Source organism: Panthera leo, chromosome C2, assembly GCF_018350215.1.
Source record: "Panthera leo isolate Ple1 chromosome C2, P.leo_Ple1_pat1.1, whole genome shotgun sequence".
NCBI classification, from domain to species: domain Eukaryota; kingdom Metazoa; phylum Chordata; class Mammalia; order Carnivora; family Felidae; genus Panthera; species Panthera leo.
The window spans coordinates 67,498,475-67,516,032 of NC_056687.1; the positions used below are offsets into that span (position 1 = coordinate 67,498,475).

Sequence of the window (17,558 nt, forward strand, 5' to 3'; positions counted from 1 at the left end):
CTCTGGGTTCCCCTTGGACTAGCAATGGTGGGGACTGACTGCTTCCCTTACCCACCCCCCTTCCTACTCTTCTCCTTTCCTAGCCCCCTATCTCCACCTTGTCCTTTCCTAATTTGGTGAAATCAAGCCACATCAACAAGAAGACAAAAAAAAAAAGGCCAACCTTAACCCTTCTTAATCTCCCGCCTCCCTCCACTGCAGCTGTGGGTGACTTGCCTTGTTGTTCCACAGTATCATGGGAAGGAACTTTTCTATGAGGCCCTACATTTGGCAGAGAAGCACTAGCAATGCCCTATAACACTTGGTTCTTCTTGAGGGTTTCCAGGTACCACCCCTCTCCCTCCATATTTACTCAAATTCCATTTCCATTATTTTGCTTCCCAGTTTCACTCTGCATCCTTGTCTTCATTCAAGTATGTCAGGAGTTCTCAACTGCCTATTTCCCCTAATGAAATGAACTATTTCCCCTAATGAAATCTATTAGGGCCAGTATGGTGGGACCCATCCATTTGGTCTGTACACTTTGGTATTTTCTCCCTTCCCTTCTTCCCCTCCTTCCCTCCCTCCTTCCATTCCTGCGTTCCTCCTTCTTTTTGAGGTCATTATTCCTGTTATTGCTTGAAAGGTGTTATCAACCCCCTATGACAGCTTATACATCTCAGGGTTTAAAATCTTCCTTTTTTAATTTTCATTATCTCCTTGTAAGGTGTCTGCAGAGCAGCTGGGCCTCATAGCCAAAGAGTGAGATTTCCCATGGTGCTTTCATTTCCTCCCTGTCCATTAGTAGGAAAGTACAGGTTGTGTTTGTGTTATAGCCTCATGTAGCTACCCTGCTAAAAATGACAGCACTAGTACATTATGGTAGATTCAATTAGTTTTCTTTTTTTCAGAAGGTTTTTTTCTGACCCACATTTGTGAGCCACTTTTGTGGTGGCCCTGATGCTTTCCTTCAGTACCTCCTGTAGTCTGAATTCCTTCTATTTGGTGCCTCATTCCATGTGCTATTCTTGGTAGCTTTCAATGTGAAACCCTAAGAAAAAAATTCTAAGGAATACCATTTACTGTTTCTTTAGTGTTTACAATGTATTGTGCTAAGCATTTTTATACCTTGCTTTGTTTGATCCTATCAAAAACTTTAGTTAGGTATTATCCCAATACAATGGAGAAACTGAGGTTTAGTGAGGTTAAGTGACTTGCCTGAGGTCTCACGGCCAGTAAGTGGAACAGCCTACATTCAAACATTTGTCACATAATTCCAAAGCCCATAGTCAAAATTTAGTTTCTGGGAGATTTGTTCTATTCTTCAAAAAACGCGATAATTTTGCCAAAAGTTCTCTCATATACTGCCATGATGGTATAAACGGAAACACCCTTATTGAAGGCAATTTGGCAACACATATTATAATCTTTTTGAATGTCCTTATCCTTTTAATCTAGCAATTCCCATGACTGAATTTATCCTAAGGAAATAATCATTAATATGTGCAAAGATTTAACCCTAAGGGAGTTCAAGGAGGCAATATTCATAATATGAAAAATTGAAATAGGTTCCATGTCCAACAGAGGAAAATAAATATGATACACAGAGGTAATGAAGTACCAAGTAGTCATTAAAAATTATTTGGAAAAAGAATATTCAGTGGCATAGAAATGTGTGCAGGATATAGTAACTACTATAGGATTTCAGATTACACCCATTTTTGTAAAAACAGATACTACAAAATAGATTCAAAGAGAAATGATACAGAGCAAGAGACACAGATATGTAGTATACATCAAAAATGCAAAGAGTTGTGAGATTAAGGGGATAGAACTAAGATTAATTTTTACTTTCTTTTATTGTTTTTATTGTGCACCTTTCAAATTGACATTGAAGCTTTTTAAAACTTATTTTTCTTCTTTAATTGGAAAAATGTCTGTGTGTTGTTTGAAGACATAGAATCTTTGGCACTCCATCTTGGGCATTCCCTCTGTTAATGTTTTTATGCTAAAGACATCTTGGATTGTTCTTTTTGTCCACCCACCTGGGGGCTAAGCTGGGGAGCTGATCGTATGTGTTGGAAATGTCTGCATGAAACTAAGTTCTTGTCTGGTATTTTGTGCCCCGTGGTTCAGGTAGCAAATTCAGAGCTTGTTTGATCCAAATCCTTTTCCTGGTCTAAACTAACTAAACATCCTCTCTTCCCTCTGCTACCTGGTTGTGTGAACCCTGACAGACCTCATTTTTCCTCTAGAGCAGTAGCCACTTTTCCTTAACTTCACTCACACTGTGAAGAAAATTTCACACTTTTTTAAAATTATAAGATCTATGAATGCTGTTCATATTTACCAGTGCTCCTTTTTATATTTATTATTTCCTCCACAAACAACCATTTCTACTGACATTTGAGTTCCATCTTCTTGGTTTCTTTAATGCAGGCTTTCGTTAGTTTTTTTTTCTCTGACTCAGTGCACTTTGGTTTCTTGACCTGATCACCTTCCAACCGCCTCCTGCAGCTGACTCACATCCATCTCCTCCAACTCACCACATTGCCTCCCCTTCTTTCAGGTCTCAAGGTGTCTTTGGAAAGTGCCTCCCATTCTTCCTTCAGCTTTTCCTTCTGCTCTCATCACTTTGATCATCTCTCTGCTGGCTTCCTTCATTGACCCCTGTTAAGTCCCCATTTCTGCTTCTAGAGAGTCCACCTGTCTGTCTTTCATCTATTTATACTTTCCATTCAGCTGGTAATCCTTAGTCTAATCATTTCAGCCTTTGATTTGGACCTTCTCTGAAGTGTTTTTTTTTCAGATATTTTAAAAACAAGTTCCACCACTCAGGCTCCCTGAGGGGGGTGTGGAGCTTTCTAATTCATGCTTTTTCTTTAGAGCATAACCAATTGTAGAAGGAATAGTTTAACCTTAGAAAATAACTTACTAAAACAAAATATCAGTTAGCACTCCTTGTATTTAAAAAATGTATATATTGGTTTTTTTTTTAAAAGCAAGTAATCTTTGAAAAGAGAAAATTATCCTTGACCAAAAACAAACACAAAAAAGCTCATGACACAGTATTTCCATCTCTAATAATAATAATAATAATAATAATGTAACTGAACAAGTGTTAAAGAAGTATTTGAAAATATGTTAATTGAAATATTGGTTGTAATAGCAAAAAGAAACTAAGAAATATCTTAAATACCCAGCAGTAAATGCTTGGTTATGTAAGTTTGATATACCACTAATCACTATGAAGTCATTAAATATGACTATTACATATGTATGGAAAGAAATACATATTGTTTAGTGAAAAAAACTGGGTTGCAGACCAGAATTTATGACATGATCCCCTTTCTGTAAAATTATACATGTATGTGTATATATAGTCATCAAAAGATCTCTTGGTGATGGATTTTGGGGTGATTTTTAATTTTCTGTTTCTTTTGATTTCTTCTTTATACTTTTGTACATTGCTAGCATATTTTACAGGTAGCAATTCTTGTTTTTAAACCAAAAAACACTTATTTTCTTTTCCTAGTAAATTACATAACTAACTTCAATTTTTGATTCTTCATTTTATATTTTCCTAACATTTTACAATGAAAATATCAAACATTGCTTGACTTATTATGAAATATTCATACTAGAGATATGTAATATATATATATTATATGAATATTAAAGAATAATAATAAAATGGATACTTGCATGCCCATAATCAGTTTAAGAATATTAATTCTTTGGAACCCCTCTGTGCCTCTAATCAAGCCCATCCTGTTCCTTTCTCCAAAGAGATTAACTACTGCCAAATTTGTATTTCACATTCCTTTACTTTATAGTTTTATGAAATATATGTATGTTCAGTTCATTATGCTACAACTTGTGTTACTTTAATACAATGAGTAAGGGAATTGTGTCAATATACACAAAAGTTACATTGTTTATATAACGTTTTTCTCCACACATAAATGTTCTGTACTACTAAGGAGCAGTAGCTAACTGCAAAGTATACTAACACAGCTGAAGGCATCAAACTGAATTTCTGTACACAAAACCTACCCATCCCAAGTTCTTCTCTTGATTTCTTTTAGACTTATACCCTATCTGGGAAGTGCTTATACCTAAATAGGAAGTGCTTGTTACACAGTTCTTCCTGATTTTCAGGCTTAGGATCTTTGCCCAAAAGCAGCTTCCTCAACCTTCCTTAAGCCTTCTTCTAAAAAGCTATCTTCCTCTTTTCTATAAGATAAATTCTAATGTTTGCAGACATATTTACTTAAGAATGTAATATGTCTTGTAATTATACTAATGTTTTTATTAGGATTTGTATTGGTTTTATTAATATTCTGTTTACAAAGTTATCTAGAATTTTTTCCATAAGGAAAACAGTCCATAATTTCTGTTACTATTAATGCATGGTTTTGAAGAATGAGAGTGATTTTTTTAAATGCCTATATTATATCAAAAACATCTGTATCCCTAAACAATAGTTTAATTTGCATTGTTTTGAATTTTGTATTTGTACAAATGGAATCATGCTGTTTGCATTCTTCAATGTGCATTTTTAAAAATATTGTATTTGTTAAATAATCCATGTTAATGACTATAGCTCTGGTTCCATTTTCACTGCTGTACAGAATTTCACTCTGAGTGTGCCAAAGCTTATCTATTCTCCTGTAGATCAGCAATTGGTATTTGAAATTTTCTGATGTTATTTTTTAAATGTTATTATAAACAGTTTTGTACATGATTCCTTGGCACATATACAAGAGTCTCTAGGGCATTCTACCTAGGGATAAAAGTGCTAGGCTCAGAGTATGCACATCTTCATGTTTACTAGGTAATGTGACATGAATCTCCAAAGTAATTTTACCAATTGAAACTTCAATCATTAGTGTATGACAGTTCTCCTTTATCCACATCCTTGCCAACAATTGAGTTGTTGCCAAATTGTTCTGGTTTTAACTTGATTACCAATGTATATGTGCTTGTCTATTCGTATTTCTCTGAAATGCCCATTCATGTCTTTTACCCATTGCTTTGACATTGGGAGGTTTCTATTTTTTCTTTCAATAGGAATGCTGTATATTCTAGATACTACTCCTTTTTCAGTTACATTGCTACAACTATCCCCTTTCTGTTTGCAGCCTGTCTTTTCCCTTTTAGGATTTTTTTTTTTTTTTTTGATCTTTTCATTAACAGTTCTTAGTTTAATGTAATTGAATTTGTCACCTTTTATTATTTGTGCTTTTTAAAACTTGTTTAAGAAATCTTTCCATACTTGGGGTTATAAGACATTTTATATTTTCTTCTGAATTTTTTTGTGTGAACCATAAACTTTGATTAATGGAAAATAGAATGCCTTGCTAATGGAAATCTTGTCTTAAAAATGGCAGAGAAGAACACATTTATTTTTTTAAAGTAAATTCACATTTTATTGGGCTGCAACATGATGGCAGGATTTGCTTTTGTTTCAAAAGATTCCCTAAGTTCAAGGTAACTCTGTTGAGATTCAACAGTACATCTGCCGACCTGGAAACTGGGAGTGAGTGGAGTTTAGTAGCGGCAGGTGAAGTGGGGGTACAGGTAGGGGTGGGGATAGAGGTGGGGGTGTGGGACTCTGCTGCCCCCGGTCCTTTGCCTGTCACCTTTAAATCTTCAAACCATTGCAGTTGATTTTTGTGCATGATCTGAGTAGAGATCCAAATTCACTTCCCCCACATGGTTAACCAGCTGTCTCAAAACTGTTGAGGCAAAGTCCACTCTTTCTCCCACCAATACAACACCATGTCAATTATCAAGGTTCTGTGTATTCATGAGTCTCTTTCTGTGTTCTCTGCTCTTTACTATTTGTCTTCCCTGCCATTATCAACTATCTCAGTTATTCCAGCATAATATTGTTTTGGCAGCTGATAGGGTAAGCCTCCCTTCCATTTTCTTCTTCTTCTTCAGAAATATTGAATATTCTAGGCCTTTGTTCATCCACATAAGTTATAGAAGCAGTTTGTCAAGGTGTGTGCATACAACACACACACACACACACACATACACACACACACACACACACACACCTGATGGCAAGTGTATACATACACATATCTGTTGAGATTTTTATTAGAATTGTAGTGTTTCTATAGATCAATTTGGGAAGAATTGACATGATAACAATATGGAGTCTTCTGTGAACAGAGATATCAATTTATTTAGATTGTCTTCAGTGTCTTTCACTAATGTGAAGTTCTCTCCAAAAAGAAATCTTATACATATTTAGTTCATTCTCTTCTTGAGAAACTTACTTTTTTCTATTATAAATAGTATCTATTTACAAAATATATATTTCTGTTATTGATGATTAATAGAAATGCAATTGACTTTTACCTACTACATATCTGGAAACTTTAGTAAATTCTCTTATTAATTCTAATTATTTTTATGTAGATTCTAAAATTATCTTGTCTATAATTAATGATAATTTTATTTTTCTTTTCTAAACCTTATACTTTTGATACCTTCCTATCACTAAATTGTCTAAAACCTCTGGGAAAATGTGAAAGAGAAATGATGATGGGGCATTCTTGTCTTGTTCCTGATTTTGAAAGGAGGGCTTTTAACATTTCATCATTACATATAGTGTTTGGCATCTCTAGTGACTGAGCTGCCTTATATTTTGGAGCACACTTTTCTCATGCTTGATTGGAAAGAGCTCAAGTCAAGTTTAGCCTTGGAGCAAGAGGCAAAATCATATGCCTTAGATCTAGATTACTTAGGCTAGTGTAGTAGAGAAGAAGGATTTTCTATGTGGCCCACTAGAATTTGACACTGGGGTTTGGGGCCACAGCCCCAGCTAATATTCTCTGTAGATACATTTTCCTCCAAAACCTTGAAGTCAGGATTTGAGTAGTTTTGAGTCCCAGCCAAAACCACCTCCTAATGCAATGAGTGGGTATCAGAATCACACATTGGTGGGCCCTAACCCAGAGTTTATGACTCAGAGTCCCTGGGGTAGGGACTGATAATTTGCATTTCTTTTTTTTTAACTTTTTAAAATGTTTTGTTTATTTTCGAGAGAGAGACAGGGTGCAAGCAGGGAGGGGCAGAGAGAGAGGGAGACACAGAATCTGAAGTAGGCTCTAGGCTCTGAGCTGTCAGCACAGAGCCCAATGCAGGGCTTGAACTCATGAACTATGAGATCATGACCTGAGCTGAAGTCAGACACTTAACTGACTGAGCCACCCAGGCACCCTGAGAATTTGCATTTCTAAGAAGTTCCCAGGTGATGCTGATACTGCTGGTCCCAGAACCACACTTTGAAAACTAGTCTTCTTTTTGGTCTCCACCATGGAAACAATATGATGAAGGGGATGTCATCATTTGAAAAGCATTGCAATAAGATGCATGCATTGTGCTGCTGCTGTGGCTCTAAGTCCTACCACCTTCAGAAATTGACCTGTGGCAAATGTGTCTATCTTGCCAAGCAGAAGAGAAAGTATAACTGGAGTGGCAAAGCTAAAAGACGAAATACCCCTGGGACTGGTCAAAAGAGGCACCCAAAAATTGTGTGCCGCAGATTCAGAGATGGATTCTGTGAAGGAACAACACCTAAACCCAAGAGGGTGGCTGTTGCAGCATCCAGTTCATCTGAAGGATTCAATGATTAGTCACAAGATAAGTGTTCTGGTTTGAAAGAAAGAAAGAAAGAAAGAAAGAAAGAAAGAAAGAAAGAAAGAAAGAAAGAAAGAAAAAAAGAAAGAAACGCTGCCCTAACCAGCTCCTTAAAACATCCCAACAGTGACAATCCAGAGACAAGGAAACAAAATTATTAAAGTGCCTGAGGGGTGCCTGGGTGGCTCAGTTGGTTGAGCATCTATCTGACTTCAGCTCAGGACATGATCTCACGGTTCATGTGTTCAAGCCCTGTGTCAGGCTCTGTGCTGATAGCTCAGAGCCTGGAGCCTGCTTCAGATTCTGTGTCTCCCTCTCTCTCTCCCCTGCCCCACTCATTCTCTCTCTCTCAAAATAAATAAATAAATATAAAAAAAAAAGTGCCTGAGAAGGAAGGAGGGAGACTGCAACCATGAGTACCATCCCTGGAGGATGACAGATGGCCACTCCAAACATGGAAGAAATGAAAGAGGGAAACACAGGAGGAAATGGGAGATTTGGGACAGAACATGAAAGGAACTCATGGGAAAGTATGAAGGGAGACCACAAACAAGCAAATAAATCAGGTGGGGCTGATTATTCAGTCTGCATCCAACAAAGGACATGGAGGGGAAAGATGACAGTGAGACCTGCATAGCTTTTAGGAGGGGCAGTGACAGGATGGCAATTTAAGTGACAATTCATTGCTAAGATCTGTTCCCCACAGAGATGGGCCTCTGCCAAGTAAGACAGTAAGTGCTGGGTAAATCAGAAGCCCAAGCCCCAGGAAGTAACAAACTTAATGCAAGTTTCCTATTAAGCAGATAAACTGGATTTATTCTTAAAGTAGATAAGAAAAGGGAAGTACTGCAAGAGTACAAGCCTTAAAGTCATGTTCATCTTTTCAGGAGCTGCAGTCCCTGCCAGACACTTTTACATGGGCTCAGGGCCAGTGAAGTGGCAGGGGTGGAACATGGAGAATCACGTTAAGGAAGAAGTTGAATCCATTGCCCTAATGGAGGGAAAGCAATACCAGAGGTTCCAGGGAGAACCAAAGACTAACTCTGCACATAGTAATGAGATCAGAGGATGCTTCTGATACTGGGTTTTTACTCATCTATGGTGTAAATTGGCAACTGCTAAAAAATAAGAAGAGTGCAAGGTCTCCATTCCCTTCTCATGCCTGCTGCCTGCCAACTTCCTGTCAAGAGCTAGCCGGCTGTCTGGACATCATGTCTTAATGCTGTCTCTAGCTTTGATAGTTAGTGTATAATACAGCAGAGTTGGAAGGAACCATAGAGGTGGTCCTCACCTGTTGGGCCTATACAGCAAGAGTGATTAGCCAGAAGTCAACCTAGGTAACAGCATTCATTTATTTTATTTTACGTGTTTGTCATTAGGACTGTTTGATTCAATTTACTGACACATTAAAATATATAAATCAGTATCCCTATATTTACCCTATAAAATCTGAAAAGCCTTGGATATATGTAGCATGTTGCCTCTAGGTAAACTCAAGTAGCTTCATATGTGTATGTGTATAGAAAACATAGAGAATTACACCCCTATGAAGGGTTTTGATTCCAAATTAGCTACAAACAGTTTTTAAGCAAATTGCTTCATTATTCTGTGATTCACTACTCTCGTGAGGCTAGAAGTAAAAGTACTTTAAGTTCCAAGAAAGAAAGGTACAGTATAAATTCAACATAGTTCTTAGAATTGTAGATTCTTCCAGTGGGACATGCAAATCACCCGTCCACACTCACCTACGGCCCTCCACTTCCCTCACACCTGGTCATCCAGCCTCTTTCTGAATACTTTTACACCCTCACTTTGGGAGGCCTGTATTTCCATTGTTGCATAGTCTTAATTGTTGTAACAGGAAACTTTTCTCATGCTTTTGAAAACCTAGTACGTTGCTATACAGTTTTGATAGGAAATTCTTTTTTACATCACGTTAAAATCTGGCTGCCTTGAATTTCTGCCTGTCTGTCCAGTCCTATTCTTGGTCCCACTGAGAAAAAAACCTAAGACCTCTTTCAGCATCCTGAGGACTCCAATCATGTCCCAACTAAGAGTTCTTTTCTCCTGACAAACTATCACAGTTCATTCCCACAAATGTTTCCTCCTCATAGCTTCATTTTCAAGCTTTCATTGTCCTGTCTGCCTTCTCTAGACATGAACTAGCTTATCTGGATCCCTTTCTTTAATATTGAAATATATATACCTGGACATCATACGACATAAGAAGTCTAGGCCAAGGATGGGTATGATAGTGTTCTTGGTCCTCCTGGTCCTTGTTAACAAACCACTGCTTTAGTAGTCACCTGACCCTGGGGCCCATATATTGCCTATAGGCATTATAGACACCTTTCTATCTTTTTTCTTACTATTTGGGTATAGTTGTTAAGCCAGTATCAAAAACACCTATCTAAATTACTCAAATCAACATTCGTTTTTATGTGCCAATTTTACAACCATAGCAAAGAGAGGTCAAAGATAATTTAAGACAACTTGCACAAGCTGGTTCTTGACTATTTCAGCTGTGGTTTCTAAGAGGTACAAGCCCCCCACATGAAGATATCTTTCTATTTTCTTCCGTGTGCTTGTTCCACTTGACCAAATTCTGCCAATTATCCTGGACCTATATCAGTGCACTGTCTACCCACATTTAGCTCCTCAACACTTGACCCTGTGTTATCCTCTCTTTTTGAAAACTCCAAGGTGACCTTTGGAAGTACTTGCATTTTTGTTGCTGTTGTATACTATTTCCTTATCCCTTTGTCCTTCTGATCTTTCATTTGCCAGATTCTTTAATTTGCTCTTTTAGCAAATTACTTTATGATTCTGTTGTCTTTATTATACTTTATGACTCTGCTGTCTTTTTTCTACCTACAGTATCTACTTGAAGATTCTTTAGAGAATCTTTAATGGAGAATATCCATTTTGCTCATTAAAGTCTGCAATTTGTGCTGGCCTCTGGAAAAAATAAAAGCTTTCTTTCCTCAGAACATCTATTGTAGCTTTATGGTATCTTAAAAGGGGGTATGGACAGGCAGTTTCAGAGCTGGAAGAGAACCAAGTTCTCCAGTCTATCACTTGGATGACTCAGACAAGAGGATGCAGACACAACCTTACTGTTCTTAGTTCAAAATGTTAAAAAATCCCAAGGAGAGAGTGGACTGGGTAGGAGGGATGGGAATGGACCCAGAACATCAAGATCATCTTATGACATAGGCAGAACACATTGAAGTCCCAACTCTAGCCCTACAGAGAAAGATATACTACTATTCAGGTAAATTCAGTTGTCATTAACTTTGTACTTAGATTGTACAGGAATGCTTTACAGTCTAGATTCTAATGGTGAGACATTAGCCAAATAAAATCTCTCTTGGCTGCTAAGGACTTCTTGGAATGAAAGTAACAAGGAAAAGGCCATGTCCCCTAACTGGACACGTGGCAATGGGGCAGTGAGACCAATTCCTTGTTTGAAAGCACCCATAGCACAGTATTTTTTCATTGACTGGATTAAGGGTCACAACAAAAGCCCATGATAAATTACTTGCTTTTCTTTAGAGTCATTTATTAACCTCAGGAGTGTGGAATGCATCACCAAGAGACTAATCTGTGCCACTGGAAGGACATTAACCAGAGTTTTCTGGACCACTAAGGGGGAGGGTAGAAGAAAGGAAGCAGTAGTTTTATCATTGCCTTGGCTATTCTCCAAAATATGGCTGCCTCACTACTCGGAATAACAGATGGAAAGAGAGTCTTTGCCCACACATATGAGAAAGCTGAGCCATGCCATGATTGTGGCCTTCTGCCTCCAGGAGTGAACCAAGGGCACAACTGTACAGATGGGCTATGGATGAGGCATAAAATGACTTACTAATTTATTTTAAATCAACACACCGGTGTGTGCACAGCCAAATGAGTGTTGTCTCCTTTTAAGTAAAGCACCTTGAAAGGCTTTCCATATACTGGATGACACTTCTGTTGCTCAAAAGATCAAAAGATAGTTGGGGGGTTCAGTGCAGGAAAACACATGCCCACACAAGTGACAATCATTGATATCTACAAGTCAAAATTACTTACTGTTAATATTCTGCAATATTTGCTTCCAACATTTTTCTGTAAGAAATCTGTTCCTATTGTTTCTCATTAAAGCAAAACATGGCTGGGAGGCCTGGGTGGCTCAGTCATTTGAGCATCTGACTCTTGATTTTGGCTTAGGTCATGATCTCACAGTTCGTGAGTTCAAGCCTGGCATCAGGCTTATGTTGACAGTGCAAAGCCTGCTTGGCATTCTCTGTCTCCCTCTCTCACTCTGCCCCTCCCCCACTCATGTACATATGCTATCTCTCTCTTTCTCTCAAAAACAAATAAATAAACATTAAAAATAAATAAATATTAAAGCAAAACACAGTTTATTATAGAGATTTCAAGTAAGGCAGAAAAGAACAAAAATTAAAAGGCTTTTAAACAGCCAAAAGTCCATCATTAATATTTGGTGGATAATCCAGCCATTTCTCTATATATCCCATTCTTTTAAATATCATCAGTTTTGACAAAGTGTCCACCTTTGAGGAAGGATTTGACTTTTGGAAATAGGTCAAAGTTGCTAAGAGCCAGCTAAGTCTGGCAAATAAGGTAATGATTAAGCTGAGTGACAAGAGTTTGGTGCCAAGTCAGGTGTAATTGGTTTTCTTGGACAGCTCAGAAATTGGCTCTATGAGAGGCACCCATGTCAGATGTGCTCTGAACTCCAACAAGAGCTGCCCTCAAGGGGCTGTCTCTGAAGGATGTGTGCATGGGATGGCAGAAACCTTGGGAACCATAACCTCCGGAACTAAGCTAGGACTGTGTCCCTTGAGAGCTGTGGGCCTCCATCAGGTCCTTACCCTTGAGGAGCCTCTGTTTGCTCATCTTAATGGGATGTTCATAATGTCTACTTTTCATGAGCTGTTACGAGAATCAAACTAGGTCACAGACACGAAAGCACTTTTGTAAACTGTCAAGCCCTATACAAATGTAAGGCACTGTTATTTAAGTATGTTTGTCAAATTAATCTTGTTTCTTGATGGGCACACCTCCTACAGTCACTCTATGGACAGCCACATCATCAAAGCATAAGTGGATAGAACTACTCTCTCCCTTTCTAGTTTCCTTGGGCTGCAGGTTTATCCCTTCAAGGATGCCTTGCCCTTGACCTCATGATCATTTTACCTGATTTTTCCAATACCGGAGTGTGGGCAAGGGAATGGGTGGGGCATAGTTTGAATCACCACCACTGGCATTTCTCCCTTTCAGTAGCCTAGGGGAAGGGGGTAGTGATGATCTCAGTCTGGGGTCTCTGTTTTGGAATTTTAAAAGGATCTGGTCAATTTAATATTTACCTGAAAGGTTTTTTTGACATTGTCTTTCAGAAAATAAGGGAATCTGAGAACAGTTAGGAGTTCCCATGATGCATTAAAAAGGGCTAGAAAAATTAGAAACTATAGTTACCTCATCTACGAAAATGGCAATAATAACTGTACCATCCTAATAGGTGGTTGGGAGGACTAACTTTCAGGCACTAGTACAGTCTGGCACATAAAAAGTGCTCAATAAATGTTAACTAGTATTTTTGATGTTCTTATTAATACAAAAATTGAAATGTATAGACTCCGTAAGTTATAAAGATGTCAGTGTATATACTATCAGCAACTTTTGGCAGATGAAAGAGTGCCTCATCAATAATGAGCTAATGTTACTCATATATAATTTATAGATTTAATTTCACCATTTGGAATTTTGTTTTTTAATTTATATTCATTCATTCAACATATATTTATGTATTTACTACATATAAGGCATTATGCCATCCACTGGAGATATAACAGTGAACCAAACAGACATAACCCTTATCCCCATAGAGCTTACTATGAAGGCAACAAGCCATAAACAAATAATTTAACAAATAGGAAATAAGTGTCCTATTAGAACTTGTTTTAAGTGCAATGATGGGAAAGTATAATTCTATGTAGCCGAGTGGACCCAATCTTGTGTGGATGAAAGGAGGGTTCAGGGAGTTTTCTTAAGTACATGACATGTGAGCTGAGATCCAAATAATGAACAGGACTTGTGTAGCAAAGAATGGGGAGGAGCAGATTCGCAGTGGATAAACAGATGCAAAGGTCTTGCGGCTGGAAGAAACAGAGCATGGTCACATCTGGAATAATGAGAATAAAGGTTGTAGAGAAGAAAATGAGGTTGGGAGCTCAGGGCCTTGCAGACCACCATAAGAACTGTGGTCTTGACCTTCACAGCAAAGGAAGCCAATGAAGTGATTTAAGCAAGAACATGAAATGACTAAATTTCTGTATTCAAAGATCACTCCCACTGCAAGGAGAAGAATGGATTGGAGGAGAGCCCAACTGAATGCAGGGGTGCAATGTGAGAAGCCATTACAGCAAGCCACGTGAGGGTTGATGGCAGCTTCACCTAGGGTGGTAGTGGTGGAGCTGGAAAGAAGTGGAAAAAATCAAGAGTTAATTAAGAGCAAAATCTACAGCATCTCATGATGAACTGGATGTAGAAGGTAGGAAAGGAGCGGGGGTATAAATAACCTACTCATTCATTCATCATAAATATGTACTGAGCCCCTACAAAATTTTAGACACTATGCTAATTCCTGAGGATTCAGCTGTGAACAAGAGAGACAGGTCCCTACCTTCAAGGAGTTACAATCTAGATTTGGAGCTAGAGAGTCGATAATACGCAAACAGATAAACAATCACATGTTTGCATTTGCAAATTACAATTACATGTTTCAGAGTGGGTGATTATAGATATAAGTGCTATGAAGAAAAAACAGACAGGGATACCAGACAAATGGGGTGAGGGCAACTTTTGACAGAGTAGTCAGGAAAGACTTACCTATGGAAGTGACATTTAAGGTCAGATCAGAGGATGAGAAGGAGGCAGCCGGGAGAAAAGCATTCCAGGTAGAGGTAACACCAAGGCCAAAGAGCTTGCTGTGTTGCAGGAACAGGTAAGAAATTAGGGTGATTAAAAATAATAAACAAAGGGAGAGTCATACAAAATGGGGATGAAGAAGCAGATCACTTTTGGTGTTTAAAAGATTAACTGCTATATGAAAAATGGGGGGAAACTGATTATTTTAGAGTAAGAGTGAAAACAGGGAGACCAGATAGGAGACTGTCATTCAGGTATAGAAAATGATGGCTTGGGGTGGGGGCATCTGGGTGGCTCAGTTTGTTAAGGGTCCAACTCTTGATTTCAGCTCAGGTCATGATCTCACAGTTGTGGGATCAAACCCCACATTGGGCTCTGTGCTGACAGTGTGGAGCCTGGGATGATCTCTCTCCTTCTCTCTCTGCCCCTCCACCCCTCAAAATAAATAAATAAACTTAGAAAAAAAAGAAAATGATGGCTTGGACTGGGGGTGTGAACCAAGGAGAAGTAGACAGATATGAGGTGGACAGATGCATTTTATAGATAAATCCAACTAGCTTCATTTAAGATTCAAATGGCCCCAAAAGCAGTGAGGGCTTGATTCAGCTGCAGAAGTTGTCAGCATGATGTAACCCACCTATAGAAACAGGATCTTCAATTCATCTCCTGAGTCCATACAAGCATAAGGCTGCAGTTGTCCAAGCTCCAGAAGAGCAGGTTGTTGGCATTAGGGACAGCCACCATGGATCGGGGATCAGAGACCAAAACTGACACCAGGGTAACTGGGATCAGGGATCACCAAGACTAAGGTCACCAAAGTCATAGCAGACCAAAATGAAGGGGGAATCTGTTGAGCTAGGTCTGTACAAGCGGGGCCTTCCTGGAGCCAAAAGTGGGAACTAGTTCAAACCCTGGGTTAGGGTTGGGCCAACCATGAAGGTTAGAGTGACAAAGACACCAGTCAAAAGTTAGAGGGATGAAGATGTACCACCTATCACACAAGTTTGATGACGCATTTAGTGGATAATTCAGACATCTGAGATCTACTGTAGAATCCCAAATACTACAGTTTCCATGTTGTTCAGCTTCTTGTGATTTAGACAAGAGGAGTTCCTGCCTTACAGACTTGGTTTGATCTAGAGTGTGAGGCTTTGGGCAGCCTCACTAGAAACATACTTGCCTTCCTACTCCCATTCTCTGTTTCTCTGCCATGTCAACAACATTATGCACATGAAGTAAAATATTCACAATTCTGTGACAAGTGTCATCCCAGTGCTGCCATACTGCTATATCTGCATGTACATATGCATATATGCATATGTAACAGCTGGGGCAGCTGAGTAATAGCAATGTCAAGGTGCATTAACCTTCAGGGCAATAAGTGTCTCCATGCTTGCTCTCAAGTTAAAGAATAAGCAAAACTAATCTAGAGTGATAGAATCAAATTGGGGGGTATAATTCTGAGAAGGCATGAGGGAGTCTTCTGGTGTGCTGGGAATGTTCTATGTCTTGATCTGGATGGTGTTTGTATGGATGTTGTGCATTTGTAAGAATTCATCAGGTTGTAGTTTCATGATTTGTGAACTTTATTATATGTAAGTTATGCCTCAACAAAAATGTTTTTATTAAAAAGAGAAATAGGAGAGATACCTGATCCCAAGGCAAACAAGACAAAAGAAGGATGGTCCATTCTGGTATCAATCACAGGGAGCAGCAATGCACCTCCTCCCAGAGCTTGTTTGCATCTGACTACTCCTTCTTGCTCTGCTTCCAGTCTCAATCCCCAGCCAATGCTAATGCTACCAAGCAACATGTAGAAAGTTTGGCAAGTTATGACAATAAGTCTGATCCAGGGAAGTGTAAGATAGTACTGATGATTTCCAACTATTGGGAATCCGGTGTGACACAGACTGAAATTTTCACGGGAAATATAGAGCAGCATCCCTGTTCGTCATCATGAGTATCCCTGACAATCACAGCTAAATACGAATAAATAAATCGTATTACATCAAGGATTTTCAGCACCATGAACTTGAAATCCAGGAAAAGAGAGAAAAAATAAGAATAAGAAAATTAACAGCATGAGCGGCACCTGGGTGGCTCAGTCAGTTAAGCATCTGAGTCTTGATTTCAGCTCAGGTCACAATCTCACCTTTCATGGATTTAAGCACTGCATCAGACTCCACACTCATGCATGGGGACTGCCTGGAATTCTCTCTCTCCCTGTCCACCCTTCCCCCGTTCACACACAAGCATGTGCATTCTCTCCCTCCCCCCTCAAAATAAATTAAAAATAAATAAAATTAACAGAATGAAACTATATTTTTCTTATCCTTCAACTTTATTTACTATGTCCTTTTCTTGGAGATTCTACCATGCATATTAGGCTATTAAAAGCACTGATAAGTCCTACGGTTAACAAACATGTTTACTTTTATTTCACACAATGTTTATATTTGACCAAGAACACTTTAGGAAATTGTACTCTAAGGCTACCATTTATGTTTTTCCCCCTCATTCCCTTCCTTGGAGAATCATTAAGCCTCACTGTTCCAGCTACCATATTGGTGCTAAATTTTTTCCTGTCTTAGATCCAACCCAGCCTCCCTACCCAAGCTTTAGGATCTCTCTACCCACAGCAAATTTTCACCTAGATGGTCCACATGGGGCAGAATGGGGATCTAACAGGGGTTCAGAGAGAACTCTGAATTCATTAATCTTTCATGCAATGCATATGAAGAATTAACCTGGTAGTATGGAAGAAGCTGTATTCCTGAAGTTTTTATTAAGCCACCTTGAGAACTGAACCCTGAACTCAATGAATCTTAACAAACAACTATGGCAAATATAAAATAGGTTTTACTCACCTCTCTCTTATTTGTCATTTAACTCCCATCTTCTCCCACTTCATTTTTTTTTAAATTTATTTATTTATTTATTTATTTATTTGCTTATTTTTTAGACAGAGACAGTGCAAGAGGGGC

The 17,558-nt window shown here is 38.5% G+C and overlaps 1 protein-coding gene across 1 annotated transcript; it reads left to right on the forward strand.

Annotated features, from left to right (window-relative positions):
- Positions 1–7,325: 7,325 nt before the first annotated feature.
- LOC122229283 (60S ribosomal protein L37-like) lies at positions 7,326–7,634 on the forward strand. The gene has a single exon (XM_042954356.1). It carries the CDS (start codon positions 7,326–7,328, stop codon positions 7,632–7,634), a length of 309 nt encoding a protein of 102 aa, XP_042810290.1.
- The last annotated feature ends 9,924 nt before the right edge of the window (positions 7,635–17,558 follow it).